The sequence below is a fragment of the Pseudonaja textilis genome, chromosome 7 (assembly GCF_049901715.1).
Source record: "Pseudonaja textilis isolate UNSWEBS1 chromosome 7, rPseTex1.2, whole genome shotgun sequence".
Lineage (NCBI taxonomy): Eukaryota > Metazoa > Chordata > Lepidosauria > Squamata > Elapidae > Pseudonaja > Pseudonaja textilis.
In genome coordinates this window covers 54,111,524-54,129,407 of record NC_141996.1, presented here as the reverse complement: position 1 = coordinate 54,129,407, position 17,884 = coordinate 54,111,524, and the positions used below count along the sequence as shown (strand labels likewise).

Here is a 17,884-nt window from a genome sequence, read left to right as displayed (position 1 = left end):
CTCCTCCTTTGGCCGCCAAGAAAAGGTTCCCGCCCCATCTTCCTTCCCGAGGCAAGTACTGTACGCCGCTCACGTGGGTAGGAGGTGTTTATGTTGCTTAGTAGCGGAGGGAGCTGTAACTGAGAGTTCCCTTGAGTTTGAGAGATGAGGTTGCCGTGTACTTCGAAACAAAGACAGAGGGAGGTGGATAGAGCTTCAGCGAAAAATGTTGGAAGGACGTCTTGAGTGCGATATGGCGGGTGGGGTTTCTTGGTGCTCTCTGAGCTTGCTTGTTTCCTTGCAGACATTTCATTACCCAAACTAGGTAACTTCATCAACAACACCAAGGACCCCCTCATTTCAACCCCGAACTGCAAATATTCCCCTCTATGAGTGCATTTCCTTTCCTTTTATTCCATTTCCTTTCCTCCTTATGATGGCGCCTCCTCCAAGGGCATTCATATTATTACCACGAGACGAGATTATGGAAACCTATGGCCCCGTTCCGTTGGAAATATCCACAAGACTTTTCATCTTCTGACGGTTATATTCCCCCAAAGGAATAAGGACTAATTGTGGTCACGTTAGCAGTTCAAGTGCCAAACAACGATAAGCTCATCTCTATGAGAAGCCAGGCTTTTCTGAGATCATCATTAGTAGGCCGGGGAATGACATCATTAGCTGGTGACGATTCTCGGCCGCCCCAACGTGGGTCTGGGCAGGACGATGGAGGCGGAGGTGGTTTCTGGGATCGTGAGTGTTTCTCCGAAGCTCCTCGTCCGCGAGGATCTGATGGTGGTTAGCGGCGACACGAAGTTCTTCGCTGCTAATTATAAAGAGGCCAAGTGAGTGAAAGGGCGCGTGTGTGTTTGTGTGTGTGAAAGGTTGGAGTTTAAATAAACTTTCACCTGCCTTTTTGCCTGTAGATTAACTGCTTCCATTACTGTTAACAGGATGGATGCTGATTGGCATCATGGGAATGGTAGTCCAATATATTTTGAAGAAATCAAATTGGCGAGGGCTAGTTTAGATACTGTACATGCACAGACCCGACAGTGGAAGTTTAGCAAAGAGGCAAAGATAAAGCAATACGGAGAAAAAAGAGAGTGAAGCTTCTATCAATTGTGCACGCTTAAATTATGACACTGCTAACATGAAGAAAGAGCCGATTTGGTTAAGGCATCAGACTAGAGACTGCTGGTTTTGATGCACAGAGCTTGACGTTGGAACAGGCACCCTCCCTCAGCCTTAGGAAGGAGGAAGTGGCAAATAATGACCAAAAAACCCTTGTCAGAAAAACTGCAGGGACTTGGAATCATCAGTAACTGTTGTTAATCGCGAAGTCATGTATGACTCTGACCCATCCAAACCTCTGGACAACGTTCCTCCAGGCCTTCCTGTCCTCTACCATCCCCCCCAAGTCCATTTAAGCTCACACCGACTGCTTCAGTGACTCCATCTGGCCACTTCATTCTCTGCTGTCCCTTCCTTTTTTTTGCCCTCAATCATTCCCAGCATTAGGCTCTTCCAGTGAGTCAGTAACTAAAAGCCACCAAAACAAATGCAAAGTTTCTAATAAAAGGCAGCAATGGTAGCAGTAGTTATCTTTTACAATGATTCAATAACCCTCCAAAAGCATTTTTTTAAAAAGTATTGAGTGTGATGGAAGACTTCATTCCAAGTATCTGTATGGAGACAAACTCTACCAAGCACAATCTACCTAGGAAATTTCTGACCACCTCTTAAAGCAGAAGTCTCCAAACTTGACTTGTGGACTTTGACTTCCAGAATTCTGGGAGTTGAAGTCCACAAGTCTTGAAGTTGCCAAGCTTGGGGACCCTTGTCTTAAAGTCTTCTCTTTAACACTTTTTCATTCCCAGGATAGAGGAAGGCACAAAAGATTGCCTGTATTTTAATAGAACCTAACCAATATCTAATCAATGGAAACATTTAAGAGTCCAAATGGAAATATTAAGAACTTGTGGACATTTTAATTTATTGTTAGATTTCTACATAGATTTTTTTGGTGAAGGTATTCTTTTTGTTATAAAATTATCTTTCTTAATAGACTGTAGGGATTCTATGAATATAATGTATCTTGATTTCCACATAGAATTTGACAAAAGGTGCGATAGTAATCTGATTTGTAAGTCAACATAGACTATTGGGTATTTGTTAATTAGCAGACAAATGTTAAGGGCTTGGCAGACTGAGAGAGGGAAGAAATACTTTGCAAATTTTAGATGAAACAAATTGGTATGAGATAACACTGTAGATAAGACAGAAACAAAAGAAGTGAGATGAAAGAGTACTTGAAGCAGCATACAAGCTGAAAAATAAAGGTAAAATAACAATAAAGTAGAAATGGGAAAAAATCAGAAACAAGATAGGGTATATTTGAGTTGATGTTCATATTTTGAAGAAGTATTTTGACTTATGCCTGTCCATGTTGAATATAAGATTGCTGAAAAGGCAAATTCAGTTTTACTCAGCAATATCAGTAGGTACATTGCTGTACTATATTTGCATTGATCATGTTCTACCTCAAGTACTATTTTCTGTTCTGGGCATCATATTTTAACAAAGATTCAGAGAAATTGGAATAGGTACTGAGAATGCGAACAAGTGAGATTAGGTTTAGGTCTGGAAAAAAATAGAGCTGTAGGTTGCTAACCTATTGACATAGGGAACATTGCTGTTTTGAGTTCAACACGAGATTGCTTCCATAGAAAATATTTATGTGATGTATATTCATTTACTTTGACAGCAATGATGATCTTTTTATTTATGACTGTAGTACTGCAAGCAAAAAACTTCAAGAAAAACAAGAAAGGTGAGAGTATTTAATTTCCCAGGTATATAGAATATTACTTCTACTACAATCTCATATCAAAAAAGAAACAATCATGCTAACTGGGGAAAATAATCTCTGCAGTGTCTTTTCTACCATGATATCAATTAAAACGCAACGTAAAATCAAATAATTAAAATAAATACTAGGAAATAGCTTCTCATACTTCCCATGTTTCTTAATTTTTTTAAATGATCAAAGGATGGATGTAAAATAATTGAAAATATTATCTCAGAAAATACAATTTGAAGTGCTTGAAATGATTTATTTTTGAACCAAATGTTTCATGTTTTTTTCTCTTTTTAGTGAGGTTGGAAAGCCACTAGGCAAGACAAATACTATCCTTGCCTGTGCATTTTCTTCAACAGGGAAGTTCTTTGCTCTGACTGATGACAACAAACAATTAATTCTTTTCTGCACAAAGCCTTCCTGGGAATGTCTGAGTATAAGGTATAGGAAGAAAAATGTTTTTAATTTTTTTAAAAAAAATCTAAGCATTAGTAACAGAAATTATTATGCATATTTTCTCTAGGGAGTTAGTTTGATAAAGCAGTTATAGGATTAGGCTAAAACCTAGAGACCGTACATTTCTTAGCATGAACTCTCCTGGGTCGCTTACTCTCTCTCAGCCTGGAAAGCAGGCAAGGGCAAACCACTCCCAAGAAAACTGCAAGGATGGGTCCAGGCAATTGCCAAAAATCAAGACTCTCTCAAAAGACACACACTTTCCTTACCTTGTTATACTAAATGTAGTGTTCTGCTTGGATTTGTTTTTTAGCTTTAAGGTGAAACTCGAAAAATTAGAATATTGTGCAAAAGTTCATTTATTTCAGTAATGCAACTTAAAAGGTGAACCTAATATATGAGATAGACTCATTACATGCAAAGCAAGAAAGTTCAAGCTGTGATGTGTCATAATTGAGATGATTATGGCTTACAGCTCATGAAAACCCCACATCCACAATCTCAGAAAATTAGAATATTGTGAAAAGGTTCAATAGTCTAGGCTCAAAGTGTCCCACTCTAATCAGCTAATTAAGCCATAACACCTGCAAAGGGTTCCTGAGCCTTTAAATGGTCTCTCAGTCTGGTTCAGTAGGAATCACAATCATGGGAAAGACTGCTGACCTGACAGTTGTGCAGAAAACCATCATTGACACCCTCCATAAGGAGGGAAAGCCTCAAAAGATAATTGCAAAAGAAGTTGGATGTTCCCAACGTGCTGTATCAAAGCACATTAATAGAAAGTTATGTGGAAGGGAAAAGTGTGGAAGAAAAAGGTGCACAAGCAGCAGGGATGACCGCGGCCTGGAGAGGATTGTCAGGAAAAGACCATTCAAAAGTGTTGGGGACTTTCACAAGGAGTGGGCTGAGGCTGGATTCAGTGCATCAAGAGCCACCATGCACAGACGGATCCTGGACATGGGCTTCAAATGTCGTATTCCTCTTGTCAAGCCGCTCCTGAACAACAAACAATGTCAGAAGCATCTTACCTGGGCTAAAGAAAAACAGACCTGGTCTGTGGCTCAGTAGTCCAAAGTCCTCTTTTCTGATGAAAGCAACTGTTGCATCTCATTTGGAAACCAAGGACCCAGAGTCTGGAGGAAAAATGGAGAGGCACACACTGCAAGATGCTTGAAGTCCAGTGTGAATTTTCCACAGTCTGTGTTGATTTGGGGAGCCATGTCATCTGCAGGTGTTGGTCCGCTGCACTTCATTAAGTCCAGGGTCAATGTAGCTGTTTACCATGAGATTTTGGAGCACTTCATTCTTCCTCCCGCAGACAAGCTTTATGGGAATGCTGACTTCATTTTCCACCAGGACTTGGCACCTGCCCACACTGCCAAAAGCACCAAAACCTGGTTCAGTGACCGTGGGATTACTGTGCTTGATTGGTCAGCAAACTTGCCTGACCTGAACCCCATAGAGAATCTATGTGGCATTGCCAAGAGAAAGATGAGAGACATGAGACCAAACAATGCAGAAGAGCTGAAGGCCGTTATTGAAGCATCCTGGTCTTCCATAACACCTCAGCAGTGCCACAGGCTGATAGCTTCCATGCCACGCTGCATTGAGGCAGTAATTGCTGCAAAAGAGGCCCAAACCAAGTACTGAGTACATATGCATGCTTACACTTTTCAGAGGTCTGATATTGTTCTATGTACAATCCTTGTTTTATCGATTGCATATAATATTCTAATTTTCTGAGATTGTGGATTTGGGGTTTTCATGAGCTGTAAACCATCATCATCACAATTATGACAAATTACGGCTTGAACTATCTTGCTTGCATGTAATGAGTCTATCTCATATATTAGTTTCACCTTTTAAGTTGCATTACTGAAATAAATGAACCAAAGTTCGATATTCTAATTTTTTGAGTTTCACCTGTATGTTTCCTTTGTCACTCCAGCTGAAGAACACCCTAGAAATATTTTTGTGATGCTCTGCAAGGTCCTTTGGATAAGCCAATGGCTTCATAATCACTTTCCATGACATCAGCAAATCTCCCAAACATGCCAAGCCTCACATGTCACACTTGTGATGCAAGGTTTTTGGTTGTTGTTTTTTTTTTTGCTGTGAATCTAATGCTTCCAGACTGGTGTCTCGGGCATCTTTCCCAATCATTTTTAGAATTCTAGATTGTGGTGGGTGTTATAGATCTATCATGCTTTTGTTGGTCACATGTAGACCATGTTAGGTTCTGAAGTCCAAAAATGTTGAATTATATCTATTTTTTTTTTCAGACCTGTCATGAGAAGATGTACCTCCCTGTTAATAACATCTGCAGAAGATAAAATTTTGGTTGCTGACAAATCTGGCGATGTGTATTCTTATTCAATAACAGAACCAAAAAATGCAGGAACAATTGAGCTTGGACACTTGTCTCTTTTGTTGGATTTGGTACATATGAGTTTTTAATGGATAATATATTTTATTAAAGGCTAATCAAATTTAAGTCCATCTTCATCTTAGTACATCAGACAGGGAAGGTATGTTACAAATCCTGTCAGATAAAGAATTCCAACTGGCAGGGTCCAAGAAGAGGGCCTTCTGTGCCCTCTTCCTGCCCTGTGGAACATTCTTCTCTTGACCTTCCAGAAAGGCGTTTTCTGAAATTTTGTATTGGACTCACATAGCTGCCTACAGGCATGAGGCTGGCTAGTGCCCTGAAAGTCCTCTCCCTGCCTTTTAATTAACTTTGACACTGATTTTTCATTAATCCATGCTTTTTAAAATATATATATATATATATATATATGTTTGTTTATGGTTTGATATTTTATCTGTACACAGCCCAGAGTCACTCTGAGAGAAATGGGCAGTTTTAAAGTTTGATAAATAATTTGATAAAAAAGAATAAGTCTTATTGTTTTTCCTCTCAGAATCACCCCTATGTGCTAGTTTGGGCTGAGAGCTAATGTGTACTGCATAGTTACTTAATGAGTTCAACTTGGTGAAATAAGACTAAAAAATTAGAAGATTTTCTGTATATTAGCAATTACCGTATTAAGACAAATGCATATATATGTAAACAGGTTTGTAAAATGTTACAACACTAGTAATTTTTAATTATTCCTCCCAGTCTTTCTCAGATTATCAGTTTGAAGCCAAACAAACGATACAGTGGGTGGGTGGATGATTATGCCTGAACATGTCATTGATCATATTTCTATTGCTCTGTTATCATTAGACATTGAGTCCTGATGACCAGTACATTGTAACAGCTGATCGAGATGAGAAGATCCGAGTTAGTTTGATGAAAGCACCACATGTTATAGTGTCCTTTTGCCTGGGTCACAGAGAGTAAGTAACCAAAAAGCTGTTTTCAGTGTGATTGAAAGGAAACTCCTCCTCTTTGCTAACATACGGAAACAAGAAGAAAGAAGCTATAACAACAGATAATCAGAGTTGGAAGGGACCTTATAGGTCATCTAGTCCAACCGCCCCACCCAAGGGGAGACACTACACCATTTCTGACAAATGGCAGTCCAATCTCTTCTTGAAGGTCTCAAGTGATGACGCTCCCACAACTTCCGAGGGCAAGCTGTTCCATTGGTTGATTGTTCTCACATATTTAAGCTCTAGCTTAATAACAGTTAGTATTCTAATCAATCTCTTGGGATCAGAAATGCTTTAGACTACTTAAAAATAATAATGTTCACTTCCTTGGAGGATTTTTAAAGAATCTATTCTAGCTCAGATTTGGGAAGAAATAGGTTGGATGCTAAGGGAATTAAAATTTTCAGAAAAGCTTATGTTGTTATTGTCAAAATGTAGCTAACATATAATTCATTAGAACATTCCATTCCGTAAAAAGCATTTGTTAATAAAAATCTAAGAGTATTTCAAAGAATTATTATTTTCTTTTGTGTGCATGCACATCCTTCTTTCTGCATACATGCTGATAGTCTTAGTCTCCAATGAAGTTTAAGATGTGGTCAGTGTGTGAGAGAGTTGAGGGCTGTTTGGAAAGTGAAACAGTATTTGCCGTGTGAGCAAGAAGGAAACAGCAAGGAGCCTGAGCATGGCTTAGCTCAACTGTTCTGTACTAAAGCTGGTGGCTGCTGTGAAACTGAAACTGAAACTCCTCTCCTCTGCTTGTGTTTTGCATTTGGAACAGATTTCTTTTCAGGTGGGGAGGGGAAGTAGAACTCCTTAGCACCAGAGCCTGTTAATAATAATATAGGAAATACTAATGCTGTGATGGTCATTTTGAAAAATCCTTTCTTAGTGAGCACCTAGAAGGCAAGAGGAACATACGTGCCAATTTCAACTTTGTAGGCTTTACGGTTCTGGATATTTTGTGATGATGCCTGAGTGGTATTTTGCTTTTATATATATAGATTGGAGAAGAATGTATTTCAAGTTTCTGAATAGATTGCTGGACTATTTAAAACTAATTTATTAAAAAGAAAAAAAATATTGGGGTAAACTTTTCAAGTGCAGATTTTTCTAGAAATACAAGGAAAGATATCAGTCTCGATACAAAATTTCTTGCATTGCTGTATATACATATAATTTTATTCTTTATTGCTTTTGTTTCTGTTTATTTTTTTCTTTCTAGATTTGTCAGCAGAATATTGGTACTGCCAAACTTTCCTGACCATCTTTTATCTGCTTCCGGGGTATGTAAATTATCTGGGATTCTATACACCTAGAATGTTAATAAATGCTTATAAAAATCTATTTTTCTTTCCTCTAATAAATAAAAGATTCAATTTATCTTGTTGTCACTCATGTTTTTGGCTGAAACATGAAGAACGATTAACACTGTCGGGAATTATTCTCCCATGTGTTTTACACCACATTATTCATTATGAATATCTACTTTGACTCAATATGAAATATAGTAAAGTGTTATTAGAAATCATTAGGAATCATGAATATTCATTGCTGAATATACATGAGATAAATATGCATGTATCCAAGCGGGCTTTTAAATCATTGGTTGAATTTATAATTATGCTGTCAAAATGTGGTTTCTTTGTATTTTTGCTCATCAAATTATATTATGCACATTGTGGTGATTTATACATCATGACCTATGCTTAAAGTTAGGTGTGGACCCAGCCATTACAGCTTGTTTAACCAATTATAGATAAAGGAATTACAGCTTAATGCGATATCAACCTTGTTAACGTGTTTATATGAGCGACGTCTCAATGCCTTTCCTTTGGCAAAAATAATAATTAGCTCCTCTCTTGAACTTCTAGGATGGTACATTGAGGCTCTGGAAGTATAAAAGTGGGAAAGAACTACATTGCTTTCAGTTGAATAATTTGAATATAAATGAAGCTGGTAAGAATGAGAAGGTAATTGTCTTTTGTGTGGATGTTCTTTATAATATAGTCTGCATGTTTCCATTTTTCCTTGCTTTTTTACACTTGTGTTTTCTTTTTTGAATGAATTTATTGAACTGTCATGAAGTTGAGAGCAGGTTTATGCTACTGAAAATCAACTTTTGATTCTATAAAAGACAGGTTTTTGGTAAAGAATATTTTGAGAAGTAGCCATTATAGAATGCAATTACTTCACAAAATGAATATACTAATATTTAAATGTGTTTAGAAATGTTTCTTCATGTTATTGGGGGCTTACTTTCATTTTTTACTAATTTTCAATAAATGCTATTGGGTTGATCTCAGAGATAGTACGACAGCATTTTGTCTGGGGAATGCTAAATTATTCCAGACAAGCATGGACAAGTAGATATTCTGTCTCTCTGTTGTACTAACTTCCACCATGTGGACAGATGTACTGATATTCTAAAAATTGTAACTAAACAATATGCATGTCTTAGCGCAGTGATGGCTCACATGGCAATGTGCCCCCTCAAGCCCCCTGCGCATGCACGCGCAATCCCCTCTGCCCCCCCTTACCTGCACTACACCTCACAGCTGATTTTTGGCTGTTTTGAGGCCTCCCAGAGGTTTGAAAAAAGCCTTCCTTACCGGAAAATCAGCTGTGAGGCGCATGCATGTGCAGTGAGGTAAGTTTGCCTGCGGCTCGTGTGCCGACACAAATGGCTCTGCGTGCCACCTGTAGCACGCATGCCATAGGTTCGCCATCATGGCCTTAGTGGTTACACCAATCATAGTGGTACGGGAACATTGTTGCATACTAACTACTCATCCCTTAGATGTTTTGTATTTTTCATCTTGCTATCTTTGCTCAACTCAGAATAGAAATCAGAGTAGAGTGAATAAGAGATAGCTTGTCTTTGTTATTAAAAAAACCCTGATATGTATGTTTTTGATGCCAGGTTTCTTTTACTTCTGTTCTTCTATTTCTTCCACATAAAAAAATTAGCTCTTGCCAATCATGTTTACATTTCTTTTCCTCCTCAGAAATACACAGTCTCAAGAATAGCTTATCAATGTGAAGGAAATTACATTGCCGTTTTATATGACTGGTAAGAGGAAAACTATTACTGTAAAGGAAGCAGACAATTACATTATTTCATTACAAGCTATGTCTGATTTATATCAAGTTTCTACTTACAGGTAGTCGCTGACCTACAACCATTTGCTTAGTGAACATTCAAAGTTACAATGGTACTGAAAAAAGTGACTTATGACCAGTCTTGATACTTATCCCCACAGTCATGTGATCAAAATTCAAATGCTTGGCAACTGGCATGTATTTATGACAGTTGCTGTGTCCCTGGGTCATGTGATCGCCTTTTGCGCCCTCTGACAAACAAAAGTCCATGAGGAAGCCAGATTCACTTGACAACCATGTTACTAACTTAACTGCAATGATTCACTTAACAACTGGTTAATGGTCGTAAGTCAAAGCTCTTAATAATTGTCTTGTTTAGCAATAGAAATTTTGGGCTCAATTCTGATCATAAGTCAAGGACTACCTATATTATAGAATCAATTCATTAAATGACTTAAGATATAGTGATGATATTATATAGGAATAATATGAAACATATTTGAATTAAGGGATTATAATAAGAGTTTATAGTAGATTTTTAAAGAATGCTGACATTGTAAGATTACTTCTGCTACTTCATAGCAGATAATGGAGATTATTCCTTGAAATATTACGAATTCCTTCAGGTGACCATATTGCATGTACCAGCTGACACTAGAGATAACTTATCTAATTTTGCAGAGCTTCTAAAGTTTCAGTTCTGTTGTCAATTATAAAACGTTAATACAAAATGTTTTATGAGTTGACATCTATAGTTATTTACCTAAAAATAACCTCTAATGAATTCAACAAGAGTTACTTATGATTAGACATGAATTAATCTATACCAGGGGTCTTCAAACTTGTCAACTTTTAAGAGTTGTGAACTTCAGTTCCATGCTGGCTGGGGGAATTCTTGGAGTTGAAGTCTATAAGTCTTAAAGTTGATAAGTTTGGAGATCCCTTGATATATACTTGATATATCATTTTCTTCACCATATGGGAATCATTTGACGTAATTAATGTAAGTAACCTGATGTAACATGCTGATTTGATGTAAGAAACCTGATGTATAAAAGTAACTAATGTTGGTTGCTTCTAAAAGTACTCCTGCAGTATCCATCTTCCAGCTTGATGCCGGTGCTCAGAGCTTAATTTCTAAACAGCACATAATCTTAAACCACAAAGGTTGGGATGTTGCATTTGAGGAAACAGGTGGGCTCTGGGTACTTCAGGAGAATCAACAAATACCTCTTCTATTCTACCAACCTAAGGATGGACAATGGCAGGTGAGAGATTGTTTTATGATCATAGACTGACAAAGGATGGCAAAGAATTCGGATCAATTGCTGAATTACTGTGGTTGGGTTACCGTGCATTTCTGTAGTGTAATACTTCAGCTCTTTAATGATTTTTCTATGGTTGGTGTTTTGCTAGTTCTAAAAAGAAAATATAGTTCAATATAGATCCCTCAGATTAAAATTTAGAGTATTGTTAGGCAATATGTAATTGAACATGCTGAGTGGGATATAGCAGCTCAGTTCAAATCATAACTAAATTTTATGTATGCCCTATATAAAAGAAAAAAAGAAAGATCAGAAGTAAGTAAATATTACTTCTTTGTCACATCTGTCATGCCATTTTGTTGGTAGCAGGGCTTTTGGTTTGTTAGAATATTGTACCTTGGTTTGAAGATTTCTCAGTTAAACTTGGGAAAAAGAAAACAAGGTGTATGGTAGTTCAAGCTGGGAACCCTATGTGTATGTGTGCATAGCTATAAACCAAGTGTAATTGTGGGTCAATACACAGCAGTCTAAATTAAAAAGCTAGATCTGCTGTTAAAGAAAAAAAAGCACTGACCTGATTCACTTATTTTTCATCTGAAAGTACAAGTAGAATATCTTTTTGTTGTTGTATACCTTCATGAAAACATGGAAATGGGTCAGTCAAAACAAAAGATTATGGGAGCTGTACTCGGTACAACCATGTGCGAAAAGCCCCCTGCTTCCTATGAAATTGTCAATAGCTATTGTTGTTCTGTTTTGTTTGCAGCCTATTGTTGACAAGAAAGAATTAGTGAAAATGACCAAGTACATATGTGACCATTGGAGAATGTTTGAAGGTAGGAAAGATGAGTTTAACAGACCAAACAAATACTGTACACAGAGGGTCTGACTACGATTTGGAGAATCCATTCCTGAAGTTCTATTCAAGCTGATTTTAGTTTTAGCTTTGGTTTCTGTATGAGCATTGGTTCTTGGAGGTGGGAGAAGTTATCTGGAAGCCTCCTTGCTCAGGGTTTCTCAATCTTGCTGACTCTGAAGATGGGTGGACTTCAACTCCCAGAATTCCTCAGCCAGCTGTGCTGGTTTAGGAATTCTGAGAGTTGAAGTCCACCCATCTTCAAGCTGCCAAGATTAAGAAACACTGCTTTAAACCACAGGGATCAAGTGTTAAAATGCCCAACTTACTGATGCCGCAGAAGAACAGCTGAATACCATAAGAACAGAATAGAGTCATTCCCTCAGATTTACCCCCTCCTGGTAAGTAGAATGCTGTGCACAGATCTTAACTGTATCAGCAGATGAGGAAAGGGGACCATTAAAATGATAGTGATTATTGGAGATAATTAACAGAGAGCTGGTTAATAAGTCCTGCTCTTAATGCCTAATTAGTGTCACTATGCCTATGAAAATGGTGGTTGCTGTATCTTTTTGTTGCCAGCATTTTAATAGCTCTTTTCCTTCTCCCTCTTCTAAAGGGGAACAAAGTATCTCTTCTGCTGTAACATGTTGAAAATGGGTAAGATGGGTGCGAATGAATATTCCAACCATTTTTAGAACAGTTGCTGAAATAAAAAATGGATGACAATTTTGTGCAGTCAGATAGAAAGACTAATAGATATGTAAAGCTGGTGATTATTTTGTTTGCTGAGGCATCCCAACTCCATTGTTACAGCCTCAAACCTTCACAGCTTCAATCTCAAACTGTTTACCGTGGATCTCACCCCACTCTTAACAGGTCCTTAAAGGGGGTGTGCATAAGCGTACCAGCATGCCTACCGTTCCTATCTTACTGTCCCCATTTATCTGTATTTACTTCCTTTGTTCATGTTTATGTTCATACCTATACTTGTTATCTTGTACATGTTTGACAAACAAATAAAATTAAATAAATAATGATAGCTGTTTTTAGTTCTGCATAGTAGTTGAGTAAAGTACCAGTTAATATCCTTAAATTAGAATTAGAATTCTTTTATTGGCCAAGTGTGATTGGATACACAAGGAATTTGTCTTGGTGCAAATGCTCTCAGTATACATAAAAGAAAAGATACATTTGTCAAGAGTCAAGAATCATCAGGTACAACACTTAATGTAGTCATAGGTTACAATAAGCAATCAAATCATACTAGGAAACAATATAAATCGTAAGGATACAAGCGACAAAGTTACACTCATACAGTCACAAGTGGGAAGGGATGGGTGATAGGAATGATGAGAAGATTAATAGTAATAGTAATTCATCTTGTCAGTTACATTTGAACTGCATGATGCTTACCACAAACTCCTAATGGGTACTAATCTTTGCCAAAATGAGAAGTGCACTCCTATGACATTGTCTGGTGAGGAACCAAGCAACCAATTCTCAATTGTAATGCGTACGGACAAAAAAGATGGGAGAAAGGAGAAATTGTCATAGAATTACCATGTGTATTATTCAGTTTTTAATCCTTCATAGGTAAGCAATTAATCTCTTAAACAAGCTCTTTGAGGCGGATTGGCACCCTTAATGTTTCAGGAGAGGTTGAAGCAGCCATGTGATAGATTTATGAGTGAAACTTGGTTTGGGAGTAGTTTGGGAGATGGTCTTTGATTTTTAAACTCTGCTTATTTTTGGAGCATTACAGTTTTGTTTCCATGTTTGGATTTTTGAGAGTTTTCAGTAAAATGGGAATATTTAGGCTACATATGACCAAGAGGCAGCAGGCTAATCATTTCTCAGTCCTGCTCTAATGGAATCAGAAATGTATTTTTAAAAAGTAGATTGTTAATAGCTACTGATAACAGCTGTGCTTACCATTTTCCTCCTGGACATTTGGAAAGAGTAAATAATCCTATAAATATCAGTATGCAAATGACATACATAATTTATCACATATAAATTACATATAAATTACTTAATTTTTGTGCCATTTGCACAACAATATCACAGTGCAAGTGATGTCATAGTGACCTCTGTTGGACACTTCTCCCCATTGTTTATTAGTAATATGTGTTTTAGTTAATTAATCAAATCTATTCTCTTTCTTTTACAAGTGACTGGGAGGATCAGTTATCTTAATAGTGAACTGCAGCAACTAAAAGGACAAGAAATTTGGAGAGTTTGTAGTCTAAATGTGGTTATCCGTTCTTTTGCTAATAGTTTGGATATGACCATTATCATTACCGAGCATGGGCTAAAGTTTTACTTGTCATAAACCAATGGGATGGAAACAACTTAGCTAATCTGAAAGAATTGTTGCTGCCAGGTTATCCAATGTGGGGAAAGCAAAACCTACAACTTTGTGTAGCTGTAATTGGAATAGTTTTTTTCCTCTTTCCATGGTAGGCAATAGGTTTATAAGGACTTAAGTATCTGTTCTCATCTTAGGCATAAACAAAATCCCTGCTTATAAATATTTACTGATTTGCCAGGTGCTGTTATTTAAAATTGTTACTTAAAATTCTTACTTACTCTATTTTCTGTAGGTGCTATGGACAAAGGGAGCTGCTTCCAAAATATCTACAAGGTTTCTTTTGATAATATGTCCATTTATCTGAAAAAGAAAGAAGAGAGACTTCACCAGCAGAAAAATAAGAGGAAAGATCCACAGTATGAATCAAGTGAACAGACTAAAAAAGTCAGAACTGAAGAGCTGTCCTGATAGTATTCAATGCTTATCACATTTCTGAGTTTGGAAGAAGCTGAACAGAGAACAAGCTTTTCCTTAGGCATAACTGAAATTAAATCTGCCTGATGGTTAGTGTCAGCATACCTTACCCCTGACAAACTGCAAAAGAACTAACCTGATTAACAAGCCACATCCCAGTGCCTTTAAGTAACTTGTTTCTGTATGGCTTTAAAATGTTGCTTGAATGACTGTGTCGCAAGTAATACCTAGAAAAGAATCATAACACAGAACTTTATCCTCCAAATCCAGTTGCTCATGCTGAGCCAAGAATATGCTTTCTCACAATGTTGAATAGACCCAAATCATTGCATAGTGGCAAACTTCTATCCACCCATCTTTTCCTGGAGTTGAGGCTATATATACTGTATACAGATAGTCCTTGACAGACGGCCACAATGGAGCCCATAATTTATGTTGCTAAGTGAGAAATGTGTTAAGTGAGTTTTGCCCTGTTTTACAACTTTCCTTGTTAAGTGAATCATTGCCATTGTTAAATTAGTAACCCAGTTAACCCACTCTGGCTTCCTTCTCCATTGACTTTGTCAGAATGTCACAAAAGATGATTGATCATGTGACCCCGGGACACTGCAACCATCGTAAATATGAACCAGTTGTCAAGCATCCAAAAGTCAATCACATGACTATGGGGATGCTGCAACCATCATAACGGTCCATTAATGGTCATAAGTAACTTTCTTTCAGTGCTAACTTAATGGTCTCTAAATGAACTGTTGTAAGTCAAGGATTATCTGTAGTTACATAAGAAAGAAGCTGGCTTACTGCTATGGTTCATGATCAAGCCAAAGTATCTTTGGAATTTTGTATTTGAAGATTTTGTTGAGTTTTGTTTGCGGAATTTATTCCACTAGTCGTTGCTGACTACAGGGGGAAGTTCTTTTCTCCATTTCAAGGCCATTGAGCCAGTGCTGTCCAAAGATGTTTCCGTAGTCATGTTGCCACAGAGTTATTCATTTTAACATTATAGGAGTAATAAACATTTATGGAACATCTATTTTAGACTGTATTCAACCAATGTGAAGTTTTCCATTTTTTTTTGTTCAAAGCTTGCAATTTGATATGTTAATAACTGCAGTTTTTGAATAGTGTTTGATCATCATTACGATATCAGATTTTGCTGTATATGTGATAGCAATTTGAATGCACTTGATCATCTTGTTTTGTGTATTTAAATCCCAATTAGTTACATGTAAAATTAAGTGTAAAATTTGATGATTGTGGGTTCCTTTCCTTTCCAGTTATTTTGCATAAAGAAAATAACAATTTGAAATATTTGTATTTCATACAAATATAGATTTTACCATGTGGAGAACAAAGCCACATGTTTTGATGCATGTCCAATAAACATAATTCCTATCCATATGAGAGAGGTTCTAGAATATCCATGTGCTTTTGAAAATGCGATGCTCAGGTTGGTAGTTTAGTATAGTTTTTTTGTGTTAGTCTTATAGATGGTATTTCAGAATTTTGTTTTCAGAATGCAGGAGTGGTTAATAGAAAGCAAGAAATCATTGTGGAAAGCATTAGATGTAAATGGACTGATGCAGGAATAGATGGAATTGGGAAGTTGTTGTGTTTCAGGATTTGGTCACACACAGACACAGTACTCAGAAGCTGATAACCGCAGACCATGTAATTCAAATGCCTAGCAGAGAGTGCTTGCTTACAAAATGCAAAATAAGAAGCAATAGCTTAATTCAAATATGTTCTAAGACTTGCAGAAAACCAAATCAGGTTGTCAGCTGGTCCAAGAGACAAAGGGTGACAAACAAACAGAAATAACAGCTACAAACTAGGATTTTAAACAGCTGTTGTTTAAACAAAGGTTGCAAGCAAAGCAGCTACCTAAATGTCTGGAGAAAACTGGCTGCAATTACTCAGCCCCTGCCCCACAAGGACCTTCACCGAGGAATACTGCTCTGCTTCCCTTGGTATATGTCTAGACCTGGATGTTATTCCTTATTATCTGATTGGGTCCAGCTGAATAGGAAGAGCCTGTGACTAACAGTCTAATTTGAATTCTGATTCCCTAAGGCTGACAGTCCTGAAGCACATGCTCAGTTGGAGCAACATTGTCAGATTCAAGATCAAGAGTCAGATTATCATGGCTCAGCAGCTGAGGTGGTAAGATAGAGGAAGAGGAAGATTCATGGCAGAATGGAGAGACTGCTTACGAGGTGCTGACCTAGAATTGGAAAGTGAATAATAAAGCTTTGGAATGAGACAGAAGTATTAGCAGCAGCTGGTGTATCACCTTTTGTATCATCTTTTACACAGAAAATTGTAAGAATATAGCTGTTAAAAAGCAGTATGTGATGAATAAGCTACAATAGGGTGTATCCCATCTGTAAGTGTTTGGTTGCTTAATGTTCTCATAAACTCTGGTATCTCCGGAGTCTAGATGCTTGGTGTGCTAAGTTTTTTCTTTGCATTTGCTCATAGCATAACAGATCATTGTATAGAACTAATGAATATTTTTTTACTCTTCCTTTAGTAATCATCCCTGTAATTAAAGCAGGTGTGGGCATGTTATAGTGAAATGAACACCTGCGCATTTAATTAAGTAATATATGGCAAGAAGAAGTAAAAACGTACTTTTCCTAACTTGGTTGCACTTCTTGGCTTGAAGCCATTTTTCTCCAACCTGGTAAAGTTCCAGGAGAAAAACAACTTAAAACAGTGCAGCAAGATGTTTCATTTAGTATAACAAATACTGTATACCAATCCTGTTCTTGGTTATACTGCAAGTGTGATTTGGCTTTAAAAAGCTTTCCAAGATCTCATACTGATATTGCCAATTATTCCTATGAAGAAGAGCACCTCTGAGTTATGGTGAATCTAAAAGATAGCTGAACTACATTTAATAGTGATTACATTATAATAGCTTTTCCAAAAGCCTAAGAAGCATACAATTAACTTTGATGTATTTAATGCATAAAGCATGTATTAGTCTTATCTTCAAAGCACTTGAGTCTTGTCCTATTTTGGCAGCAGCAATTTAGTGTATACTTATCAGCAAAAATGCCTGCAATTAATTGCAGATGCAGAATAGTGCTTGAGATAACTGAAGAATGCAGAGTTTTGATCACAATAAGTCCTTTTTTAAAGACCTAGTTTATTTTATCTACTTTTGTTGGTTGCATTACTTCAATCTGCTTTCT

General features: G+C 37.1%; 1 protein-coding gene across 2 annotated transcripts; it reads left to right on the top strand.

Moving 5' to 3' along the window:
- The first annotated feature begins 3 nt into the window (after positions 1-3).
- On the top strand, positions 4-16,088 carry WDR4 (WDR4 tRNA N7-guanosine methyltransferase non-catalytic subunit). Of its 2 annotated transcripts, XM_026713603.2 has the most exons (11): positions 4-824; positions 2,747-2,812; positions 3,137-3,280; positions 5,578-5,734; positions 6,525-6,637; positions 7,899-7,959; positions 8,548-8,646; positions 9,682-9,746; positions 10,860-11,043; positions 11,807-11,876; positions 14,503-16,088. In XM_026713603.2, exons 1-11 carry the CDS (start codon positions 706-708, stop codon positions 14,676-14,678), a joined length of 1,254 nt encoding a protein of 417 aa, XP_026569388.1. In that variant the 5' UTR covers positions 4-705; the 3' UTR covers positions 14,679-16,088. The 2 variants fall into 2 exon arrangements, with proteins under 2 accessions (XP_026569388.1, XP_087793788.1); XM_087937662.1 differs by lacking the exon at positions 11,807-11,876 and having other exon boundaries at positions 113-824.
- The last annotated feature ends 1,796 nt before the right edge of the window (positions 16,089-17,884 follow it).

Excerpts from the sequence above, each read along its gene's own strand:
- WDR4 (XM_026713603.2), top strand. The coding sequence starts at position 706 with ATGGAGGCGGAGGTGGTTTCTGGGATCGTGAGTGTTTCTCCGAAGCTC. Across the intron at positions 7,960-8,547 it reads ATCTTTTATCTGCTTCCGGG|GATGGTACATTGAGGCTCTG; the intron begins GTATGTAAATTA and ends TTGAACTTCTAG. Across the intron at positions 11,044-11,806 it reads CTAAGGATGGACAATGGCAG|CCTATTGTTGACAAGAAAGA; the intron begins GTGAGAGATTGT and ends TTTTGTTTGCAG.